We start from the raw sequence: 12,137 nt of genomic DNA on the forward strand, positions 1-12,137 counted from the left end.
TGAGCAAAGAGTTTCTCCTACTTAAAAGCAGTAGAGGTGGATTGATGGATCAGTGTGTGCCAAGCCTTCTCTTGGACATTTTCACTTGTCTGATTGACTGTCCTCAGGTCTCTCCACACTGTGCTCTAGAGCTCCTGCGCCCCACTGAAATGGATAGAAGCTACAAAAGGGAAGACTCAACTCTTCTGCAGACTCCATTCATTGCAAAAGAAGCTTCTCTTCCCTGGGGACACTTTATCCCAAGTAGGGAAATGCCTTCACCTTCGAAACTGCACCACATTTACACAATTCAATAAAAATGTTTTCTGAAATAACGCACATTAAAATGAACTGGCTTACCCCCCTTCTCACAAAGCCACCACTTTTAAAAAAAATTTCCATGGAGTAAGGGAAAACCCCACTAAGAGCACAAACCTATGCTTGTCTACTTAGAAGTAAGCCCCACTGAATACAATTGGACATACTTCCAAGTAACTGTACAAGACTGCAGCTCTACTGTGCATTTCACCAGCATGGACCTTTGATTAACAGTCTCCTCCTCTTGCCATGCTAAATGAAACTAAAAATACTTGCCAGGATTATTTAGAATGAGCACATTTTTTATTGCTAACCCTTGCAAATCATTTCCAGCCTTCCTCAACTCCAACCAGACATTCACATGGTAAGTGCAGCTGGAGGGCAAAGGCAAGAGAATGGCTCCAAGAACAAGCTGGGATTCAGCATCCTCCTCTGTCCAATGGAATAGGGCTTGCAGGAGGCTTCCCCACGCAAGTCCCACCCCGAGGAGCGGAGGCTGCAGGGCAGTGCCATAGAGGGCAGATCAGGCCAACATTTTCTGGAGTGTGTGCTTATGAAAGAGGCAAGTGCGCACAAGAGGCGGGGGGAGAAATGAAAGCCTTGTGCAGTTACAAACTGGTCAGTGAGGATGCGCTAGTTGTGGATTTGTGTGGGGAGTCCTCCCTCCCCCAAACCCACCCCCTCTTTAGGTACCTACAGACTTTAGTTCCAGATCTTGAGGAAGCTATCCCACGATCCTGTTGCCACTGCCATGCCATCGTCAGTTACGCCTAAGCAACTGACACGGTTATCATGGCCAGCTAGGACACCTGGAAGTTGAAAAGAAAAATACAAGGGGGGGGGAAGAGAAGCTCAATTGAGGCAGATGTCAACATTTTCTGACAGTCATTACAATGAGTCATACTAGGCAGCCTGCGCTTCTTCGACCACTACTTGATTCTTAAGATGTAAACAGTTATTTGGCAGATGGGAGAAAGACTTTTAATGGCACCTACGTGACTACAGGCTCCGTCCAGTTGCTCTGATCCAAGGGATCTTATGCACTGAGCCTCCAATGTGGGCAACAAAGCTCACAAAGAGCACAAGTCTAGGTACAACTACTCAGAAGTTAGTCCCACTGTGTACAGTGGAACTTACTCCCAGGTAAATATGTACAGGATTTCAGCCAGACACATTTAAGAGTTCCTTCCCCGTTAGCCCTGTACAAGAATCCCTTTATACATGGAAGCCAGAACCCCTGAGAGTGCACGAAGTGCTCTCAGAATGAAAATACTTACCTTCTTGCACCTTTTAAAAAAAATGTTTGAATTTGGTCATGACTACTGATGGCCCAACAAAAGCCAATTGTATTGGCCGTATTTATTGCTTCCAGTTTTTCACCAGTATTTACAATGATCTATTGAAAATATTACTAAACAGTTGGTGAGGGTGAGAGAGAGAGAGAGAGAAAGAAAATCTGGAGTTTCATCATTGCTTATCATCAAGACAAAGGTTCAGAATTGGCTACCCGAGAGCCGTAAGATGCATTCAGCTTTATCAAAAACTGCTAGAAGAATTAATCTTCAGAGTTGGGGGAGGCAAAGAGAAGCAACCTCTCTCACTGACTGTTCTCATGAGTGCTTTGATGAAATTCTATGAAGTGAACACTTTGACATTCCACTTCTTGGCATGTAAGTTCAACGTAGTTACAGGAAAACAGTAAATAACTGAAATAAAATATTGGCGGGTGGTAGTGAGTGAGCAGTTTGATATTCTCCTGGTGGTGTACGAGGCACAAAAGGTTAAGAATTTCTGTTGGGGCATCCAAGGGAACAAAACGCCTGCAGTCATTTGCTCTTCAGCCTAGTTGACAGACTGAAAAACAAGTGAATTACAGTATTTGCAGGTGGTTGTCAAACAGGCTGAAATCTACTGGTAGATTTCTAGGTGATTTCGCCATAAATGAGCAAGAGCTTCTGGCTTCTAATGGCTGGACAATACCAATCTCGAGTAAAATAAATCATCTGCAGTGCTCGTGCTCATTGCTTCTCTCTCAGCCTCTTTCAGGTGTTCCTCACCTGTAAAACAGGAACATGAATTGCTTGCCTTTGACCAAGTCAAAGTTCCTGCTGATCTGAGTTGTGTTTGAAACCCTTATCTGTCAACACCCAAGTTTCCATTTGTTCATTCAGATCGACCCAATACATGGGCCATGGCAGTAACCAGCTCCACCCTAAGCCACTGTTGTTTCATCTGGCCTTGCCCTCAACTCATTATTTTGCACCCAAATCCAGTTGGTTCAGATCTTGGGGTTCTACTTAAAAGCAAAGCAGATTCCAAAAACCAGGTTGGAATGGTTCAAAATACATTTAGGAACTATTCAGCATTAATATACAGCCCAGAGTCACACTCAACTTTGGCCAAGCCTGAGAGCACTCCATTTCAAAACTTTCTGCATAAAATATGTATCGCGCCATGGGAAATAGGGCTCGAATCTCCATAACCCATTAGAGCTGTGGCAACATCAAGGAATTCCCCAATTTGAGTCAGCAGCATCTAAGCTCTGTGTAACAGGAACTCCCCAAGTCCCTGGAAGCAACCAGAGTTTGGAAGGAGAAGCAGCTGATTACATCTTGAAAAATTTATACCGCCACATAGAAAGTAAGCCCAATGACATAGCAGGGAGTTATTAAGGTGCAGAGGCTGTCATGATCACAGGAGCATGAATGAGTAAATGAGGGAGAGTACAGCTGACAAACCCACTCAGGAAACCAAACAGCAACAAAGGATCCATTATTGGAAGAGTCACTGGCCTGGTTCATACTTAACCATGGTTTAGCACTAGGTCAATTAAGCTGAAAGGGAGCTGTGGACTGCACTCTCTCTGTCCATAAGAGGGGAAGGCTTCCATTATCACCTCAAGAACCAACTCCGCATTACATATGAACAGTACTTTGTTAACTAGAGTTAGGCCAAGCCAGGATATCAAACTAGGAATCAAGCAGAGGCGCAACATTCTGACTTGTTGTAACATCGCTTAGTTAAAAAGCAGCTCTGGGTTGTATAAAATGCATAACTATTAAGTTTTAAAACAGAAAGCAAAAGCTTTTCATCCTTCCTCTTACACGGAAAGGCAGCAAGAACTACGAGAGCTCACAGCAGGCTACGGCTCATGTGTGCAGCGCCAGTTTATGGCTTAGCATTGCTTCTGAACCAGGCATCATTTTAAACACTGAACCCCATCACTAGATTTACTCTAGCCTCTGTTTTCCCACCCTGAGACGTAACAATTCATCTGATTACTTATAATGAATGTCTTTCTCCCCCAAAATTCAAAGACTCAAATATCACTGTCACCTGCACAGATTTTTTTTAACCATACTTCTCCCTTCTCTTCAAAAGCAAGCCCTCTTCCCCATCTCTTCTGTGAACTTAGTATGTCTTCCAATTGTTATAAGTGATAAATTGGATGTAAAGGAGAGACAAGTACCACCACCTCTACATACGTTATAATTTCTGGGACTATAGCTGTGGTTTTCAAACTCTCCAGGAGTTTGAAAAGCACAGTAAGTCCTGGCGGGGGGTGAGGCAGCAGGGGCAGGGGGAAGGCAGCCACATGATCCCCAGGATCACGCCATTCAGGGGGGCTGCAGGGACTGGGATGCACTCACCATCCCAGTGAGCGCATTCGCTCTTACTTTTACTTCAAACCAGCTGGGGAGCCCTGCAGAGGCTCGCTCAGGGCTCCCTGCACCCCCAGGACGATGCTGCAGGGACTGGTGAGTGCACCCCAGTCCCTGCAGCCCCCCTGAGCAGCAGAATCCTGGGGATCACATCACTGCCTCCTCCCTGCCTCTGCCCCTTAAGGGGGCAGAGGCCAGGGCCTTCAGGCTGGGGCATTGCGACGCCCCAGTCTGAAAACCTCTGGACTACAGGACTCTTAACACAGCATCCCCACCGTTAACGAGCAAGTTCTCACAAAGAGGCATGTCACGTTTAAGTATGCAAGAGTGGAGGCTTTGAAATGTCTTTGATGCATATGATAAATGCTATTCAGAGGAGGGATGTTTTGCTGAGCGAGGAACTCTCGGATAATAAAAATCAGCAGCTCCAGAATTTGACAGTTGGAGTTACTTTATTAAAAAAACTCACCCTCACAGTGTCACTGCTCAAAAGGAATACAAGGCAGCTTTTAAGTATCTCTGCACAGTGCTCACTGCCAGCTTTTCACCCGAGTCATCTTGAGGTTTAGCCAAACAGGTGCCAATTCTGAAGAAGGGTGCAGGGCAGAACCCATTTTGTTCGAGGGACAGGTTGGTTTCACTCAATTAAAGTGTAACTTGGCTCCATTAAGGACTATCCAAGAACAAGTTTAATAATACTGCAGGTGTGCCCAAATGCCCAAGTCTTAAACGAACCACGTATGTTTGTCACACACATGCAGACCCGCACAATAAACTCCAACTGCAGCATTGGGGGACAACTGTCAAGCTTGGGAAGAGCAGAATTGCATTTAGCCATCAGCTACAATCTCTGCTAACAAGGAAAGAGGCTGGCCTGCCATTGAGCAGGAGGAAGCCAACTGACCTTACTCATCCCAGCAGAGCACCTTTTCCAGGGTGTCTCCCTTGTCTCTTTTAATACAATAAAAACTGAGCTCCTTTGAGGGCAGGAAACCATCTTATTCCTTTGCTGTGGTAACTACTCTGCAGCAGCAGCTAGAGTCTCCAAGCTGCAGTCTTAGGATATGTAGTCCCGCAACAACTGTAGCATTTGATTCGGGGTTTCTGGTCCTTCAAAGGACTTCCTGCCTGCCACACCCCTCCAGCACCCTCTGCTTCCTCTCCAAACACTTGGTACATCTTCCTGGGACTGAAGGATCCTTCTGCCTGCTCAATGCACAGACCATCTCCCTTGGCCCACTTGCAGCCAAAAGATGTGCACCAATAGCGTACCTGCTCTGTCGGCCTTGAGTGTGTCCCACACGTTGCAGTTGAAGTCATCATAGCCAGCTAGGAGGAGGCGCCCACTCTTGGAGAAGGCTACTGAGGTGATACCACAGATTATGTTGTCATGGGAATAGACCATAAGCTCCTGGTCGGCACGGAGATCAAAGAGCCGGCATGTGGCATCATCAGAGCCTGTGGCAAAGGCATTGCCATTTGGGAAGAACTGGAGGAAAAAATAGGAAAACAGACGTAACACGCATGCCAAGGGCCATCTAGTTGGCAAAAAGCAGCAACTGCAGCTGGGAATGTACAGAGATGAGCCACAGCCAGGCACTGCAGTGCAGAAATCCCATTTCCTACCCCCACCTATGTTCTTTACATACACAGATGGCGTTGATGTCCGACTCGTGGCCAGTGAAGGTTTGCCGACACATCCCTTCTCGAACGTCCCACAACTTGGCGGAGGCATCGCAAGCACCGGAAACAAAACATTTTGAATCGGGAGCAAGTGACAGGCTCATGACGTCTCCGGTGTGGCCAGTGAACGTGGTGGTTTGTTGGCCAGTTTCGATGTCCCAAAGGGCGCTGGTAGAGAAAGCATTTTTAAAGTGGGAACCAAGAATGGGAGGCATCAATAAAAGAAGAGAGGCACTGATGTACAGCATGAGTGCCCAGACTGCTTCAATTATGTGTCACCTTAACAACCATCTTGGGAGGCAGGGCAGCATATTGTAAATGGAGACGAAAACAGGGCTAAAGGTGTCTTGTCTAATAACGTGGCTCTCTGAGGCCTCGTTCTGACTGAGGTGGTTGATCTGCCAACGGGCTCAAAAGTTATTTCGGAACTATAACATTAAGTAGTCTGATTTACTGTACATTCTTGATGGAGGGGATGCAAGTTAATATTTGGTTTGGGAAGCAAAGCCTCCCACCCAGTGTGCCACACACTGAACAGGGCATGATAGTGCCACCTGCCAATGTTCACGAGTACCTGTGCTGCGTGGGCAGGGTAACTTTGAGTGATGGGCCAGATCCAGCCTACAGGACAAAAGTTGCTGCACACAGAGGCTAATACAGCCATTGTGGCCTTGTGTAACAGCCAAAGAGTGCTTTGCAAAGCTCCAGGTTTTTAACGTGTTCATGGGTATCATCCTTACACAGGTTGCAACCCACAGATATTTTAGATTTTAAGTGGGGTATAATTCAGTTAAGTAAGCTCCCTTCCAACACAGATCTATGCTGTTACTAGTACTAGAGCAGCGTTCCTCAAAGTTTGTCCTCTGTCAATTAACACTTCACATGACCCGCATATTCAAAGTATCACTGGAAGTAACCGGTGATGACCTCATCGCCAGTTACTTCTGGGTTGGGAGGCCAGATGCGATGCGACAAACACCAGTAAGAGCCACAGTGGATGGGAGGGCTTTTTGGAGTGCAGAAATGCATGCTTTAGAGCTCTGCCCACTGAGCCAAGCCTCCTACTACTGTTTGATGTGTCATGTTCCTGGTATCACTGCCGGGCGGTAGAAGTCCCACAAGTACCACCAAACATCACTTCAGGTACCACTGGTGGTACCCGTACCACTGGTTGAGAAATACTGTACTAGAGGAAGTCTTTTATTTATTTAAGGGATTTTTAAGTCTACGCAACGTTGATCAGCACACAAGCCCATCTCTATAGAAGTGCTGCTGGCTCACTCCTTACCAAGTGGTATCTCCAGAGCTGGTAACAATCTGGTTATCGTCCACAAAGCGGCAACATGACAAGTAGCCTGCAGTGAGAGAGAGAAAACATAAAATGTGGCTCGGTTATATTGCCAATTCCTTTCTGCCTTCCACACCCACCACTTCTATTGTTTGCTGCTGCCTTCTGTGCAGCAACTAAACAGAAATGCAGACCACATCAGGGTACTCAGTAATAAAAATACTTGGCAATTGTTCAATGCTTTCAAACGTTTACAGTCCTTCATGTTCATTATTATCTTGCATGCTAAACAACCCTTAAAAGGAGAATGCCCCATGCTGTGGGGTGGGGGGCCTGGTTCAGACAGACAGAGTTGCTTGCCTGGGGACACCTAGTGTTTTTACAACAGAAATGAGATCTGAACCAGGGAGTTCCCAATTTGTCGCCCAGTCTCTTAGTCACTGAGCTACCCTGGCTCTTAAAGATGGGACCCAAGCATCTTCACCAAAATGAGAGCAAAGCCAAATGACCCCCATGGGCCCAGTGGGGACCAACCGCTTCTCCAACCACTTGATTTGTGCTTGTGCTACACTGGCTATCTGAATGGATCTATTCACCTCAAACAAGCAGGGACTGCAGTTTCACATGCAATTGTTCAATTGTTGTTAAAAAAATAGTTGCGAGGATGAGTGTGCCAAACAGCAGCTCACCTTAAGCCCAAGTTTCTTGGGCCTTCCACTTCTTCCGTCCCAAACACAAGCGAATGAATACTCTAAACTCAGTTATTTTTAGAGGGTGTGCCAACAGATACCTTGGATGCTTTTTTCTGCAGCATCTTTGGTAACTGACCCTTTCTCTTTTTGCTTACTGTAGTTCTACCGTATTACCAGGGACCATCTTAAAATGAGAGCATTTTAGGCAAACATGATGTTCAGGATTTCCTCAAAACAGAGACAACAAAAGCATCACCACAACAGCTACATGTATTAAGAAAGGAGGAAGCTGCCTCCTACTGTCAGACCACTGACCCATCTAGCTAAGGATATCTACACTGATAGGCAGCATCTCCCCAGGATTTCAGACAGACTTCTTTCTTAGACCTGCCCAAGAACAAACCAGGACTTGTACATGCAAAATATATGCTCTACTATTGTGGTATGGTCCCACCCCCAACATTACTGCTTTTCCTCTCTAATCTCATTACACAATATCGCAGAGTATAGTAATTGCAATGGCCAAAAATCAGCTTTGAACTGTAAGCCGAATACGCAAAGGAGGATGGAATTCCTATGGAACACAAGAAACTAACCACTAAAACCAGTTTGAATATGACTTAATGCATTCGCTACTCATCAAAATTGGGAGCTCTGAACACTTTGTCGGATTATAAATAACTACTCATTGCTGAGTAACCCGAGTTCCCCTCTGTGAGTGGTTTTCAGAGAGTCCCCTTTAGCCTGTATCAGCAAAGCCTAGCTGCGGCGGAAAGTCAGCAAGACACAGAGCCCGCCTGAGGTTTCCTCTTAAGAACTGCTAAAGGTTTTTCCGGACCCAAGCTGGCAACCTCTGGAGGAAGAGGCCTCTGTGCTTGGCCACACCTTGAGATTTTGTTCTTTGAGGAAAACAAAAGGCAGCGTACAGATGCAACTTAGCCTGTGGGGGGCGGGGAGAAGAGGAGATTGCAGACTTGCAAGATGAGTTCTCTGGCACTATTTCTCTTTGACGCTCATCTGACTTATTACTAGGGATTTCAGGAGCAAATGGAGAAATTGCAGGGGCACTGCTGAATGTCATTTTTTTTATTCATTTATTATGTACATGGCCTCTCTCTCTCTCTCTCTCTCTCTCTCTCTCTATATATATATATATATGTATTTTTAACACACACGCCTTACAGTGCCTAACAGCATGAAGATTCAATGAGGAGCATCAGCTTACAAGTGTTGCACTTGCCAGTTCTAAGGGTGGAACTGGCAAGAACAGCAACATCATTGAGCTCTGCATTTAAAAAGGCAAATCTATAACCACAAGGAGTAGTTGGGCAGTCATTCTTTGCCCCAAAGAACCCTGGGGAGTAGTTTCAGCAGAGTCAAGTTCCCCCCCCAACACAAAATTATCAGGCTTCTCCTCAAATGACAACCCCAGGACCCTTTGAGGCACACCACAATACTTATATCCATAGAGAAGCAATATAATTTTAGAGAGTAGACATGCCCCACTGTAATTAGGAAGGGTTGCCCCACTGAACCATGGGCCCTTCCCAACTTTGCCCCAAGAAAGAGTTATAACTATTGAATCCACATAAATCAAAATGACTTTAATACTAAAGGAACTCTGATCAGGGCAAAACAGATAGTCTATGCCATGAAACACCACAAGGGAATAAACCTTTCTATATCTGTCACACACACAATTACACCACTACACAACAATCACACCACTGCATAACCACCACCACAACAAAATAGTTCTGTTTCCAGCATAAGGCTATTTTCAGTTTATTCTGAGCTGCATTTGGTAAAGGTTTTGGTGTTTTAATGGCGTTTCTGAAAGGCCACTGTGGCAGTGCGGGGGGAACAAGAAGGGACAAAGATTCATAAAGGAGGGGAAACCATTAAAGCTCACTATGTATGTGTTGCTGCACAGAGAGGAACAGGGGTGGCTAGACTGACAAACATAGTCTGTAGAAGGGCAGTGTGTGCACGACTCATTTCCAAGAAGGTTTTGTGCCCGTGGCATATATTCTGCATGATCTCAGCAACGTGTGGTCAGACTGGCCACCCAGGCAGCTTGTGTCATGCAAGCCTATGAAATGAAATGAAACCTGAGAAATAGTTAGATCCCAGGATGAAAAGCAAGACCTGGTTGAATAATCTTTCAGTACCTGGTAATGATGAGCCCTTGTTGATGAAACACCGCCAAGTGGCTTGCCCAGTTGTACCTACACTACTGGTGCCATGACAGTAACTGCACACATACTTCCCTTAAAATGTATGCATTAAATATAGTCTACATCAGGGGTGCTCACACTTTTTTGGCTCGAGAGCTACTTTGAAACCCAGCAAGGCCCGGAGATCTACCAGAGTTTTTTTTACAATGTTCGCGCCATCATAACATATAACATTTATGTGTACAATGTACGTTGGTGTACCTTGAGCCCCACTGAGTATAACAGGACTTACTCCTGAGTAGACATGCCTAGGTTAGGCTGTGAGGCTGCAATCCTAGCCACACTTACCTGGGAGTAAGCCCCATTGAGTACAATGGACCTTACTCCCAGCGTTTCCTCCCAGAGGCACCTGAAGGGGGGGGTCGGCACTCCGCGATCTACTCATTTTGCCTCGCGATCTACTGGTAGATCGCGATCCACCTATTGAGCACCCCTGGTCTACATACACACACACACACACACACACACACACCCCTCTGAAGGGAGTCAGTGGAAAGCTGTTGGCAAACGGACTGGCAACACTCATCACTGCAGCCAAGAAACAGCAGGTTCCTTTTCCACTCACCCTGCAACAATATCTATTGTTCAGACCATTATATGGGCACAGATGTGAATTCACCACTACTTCAGCTTTGCAATGAAATCCACTAGACTCTGTTTCATCTATACAAGTCACGGCCTGTAAAACCATGGAAGGAAAAAGAAAAACAACCATTCCTTTCTTATTTTATAAAACCGTTGCTGCCTGATGATCAGCAGTTCCTTGGAAGATGGCACTAAGGAGACCTGTGCTGCTAAGATGCCCAGAAGGTGGAAATTCCCACTCCTTGAGCTCCAACTGGCTCCCATTTTGCAGGATTTTCTTCAGCAAAATTTTGTGTGCATCTTCCGTTTAGCGATGTTTGTTTAAACAATATTGTTATACTTACTGACTGATTTTGTTTATATATTTCTTGTTATTGCCTATTGGTTGTTTTTAGCATTTGCTTTCTTGTGTAAGCAGCTTTGAGCATTTCCATATTGGAATCGGAAAGGTGGCATTTATGTTTTCAAATTTAACAGAGAAAGAAACCACCCTATATCATAATACTGTGCAAAAGCTACAAAATGCTTCACGGAGAGGGACGACAAAGCTACCTTTCCCTCTCTGCAGCAGCATGTGAGAAGAAGATCTGGGTGTCTTCACGGACCACAAGCTAAATGTAACCCAGAAGTATGATACGGCTGCAAAAAAGCCAATACAGTTCCAGGCTGCCTTACAGAGCTCACTCTGTTCTGCGCTAGCAAGAACTCGCTTGGAGCACTGCATCCAATTCTGGGTACCACATTTTAAGGAGGACATAAATTCAGTGACATAAATGCCACTGGTGGTGGGTGCCTCCACATGGCTGCTTGTCTACAGTGTTCTGCCCCTAGCTTCTGAGTAAAACAAATGCATGCCTGCAGTGATCAGACAACAGTTACCAAAAAGCAGGAGACCATGCAGATCTCATCTAATGATTTGCAACACGGAAGAGCATTGCAAAGCTAGTGCGTGGATCAGTGCGAGAGACAGAATGCACAAATGTAAGCATAATGGGTTATATTTTAATTCCACTTCTTTAGAATTGGCTGTGTTTAACTAGATGGGACATTTTAGAACTAAGCTGCATTGAGGCTCCACCTGAGCTGGGAAATTGGAATATAAATGTATATTAAAAGGAGTTGGGAACTGCCCTTTACCAACACATCTATGTAAATGAAGAGGCCCCTATCTGAGCTGCTTGTTTCTTTTTGGGCATAAGTGTTTGACAACATGCTCCTCCTCCAAAAAAAAACCACCACAAGAGGACACAGATGAAACTCAGTACTCTCAAATACATTGGAAAAGTCAGAAGAGAAACAGTCTTTTGACGCAAAGCTACAGAGTGATCATTGCTTGCAGCAGGTCTGTATCAACACAGGATGCAGCTAGCAATACAGATGGCTGTTCACTTTTTTAAAAAAAACTAAACCAACACACTCACCTGTATGGCCAGCCAGCTCACGACTTACACGAACGTTGCCTTCACGTGTTTTCAGGTTGTAAATGGAACAGATGTTATCAAGACCACCGCAGGCCACGTAGTTTCCGGATGGGGCATATGCACAGGTCATGACCCAGGATGAGCGCAGGGGAATGGCATGGACCTAGAATGCCAAGGAAAAGCAACCATTAAGGCAGCCATTTTGTCCAGCTCCTTGGTCACAGCGGGCCACCGCAGGCAACAGATTTCAAGGGGGGCAGTGGTAAGGATAA

At 45.5% G+C, this 12,137-nt stretch overlaps 1 protein-coding gene across 4 annotated transcripts in view; it reads right to left on the reverse strand.

Annotated features, from left to right (window-relative positions):
* Window positions 1-12,137, reverse strand: part of GNB1 (G protein subunit beta 1) — an 81,737-nt gene that overhangs the window by 2,593 nt on the left and 67,007 nt on the right. For 2 of the 4 annotated variants that reach the window (XM_066636824.1, XM_066636823.1), the window contains exons 6-10: window positions 11,866-12,028; window positions 6,931-6,997; window positions 5,609-5,810; window positions 5,232-5,448; window positions 995-1,106 (exon numbers count right to left, since the gene is read on the reverse strand). In XM_066636824.1, the coding sequence (XP_066492921.1) occupies window positions 1,000-1,106; window positions 5,232-5,448; window positions 5,609-5,810; window positions 6,931-6,997; window positions 11,866-12,028 (756 nt within the window). In that variant the 3' untranslated portion in view covers window positions 995-999. Of the gene's footprint in view, window positions 1-990; window positions 1,107-5,231; window positions 5,449-5,608; window positions 5,811-6,930; window positions 6,998-11,865; window positions 12,029-12,137 lie in introns of all 4 variants that reach the window. The other 2 variants (XM_066636826.1, XM_066636825.1) reach the window with 1 other exon arrangement.

Source organism: Tiliqua scincoides, chromosome 9 (genome assembly GCF_035046505.1).
Source record: "Tiliqua scincoides isolate rTilSci1 chromosome 9, rTilSci1.hap2, whole genome shotgun sequence".
NCBI classification, from domain to species: Eukaryota; Metazoa; Chordata; class Lepidosauria; order Squamata; family Scincidae; genus Tiliqua; species Tiliqua scincoides.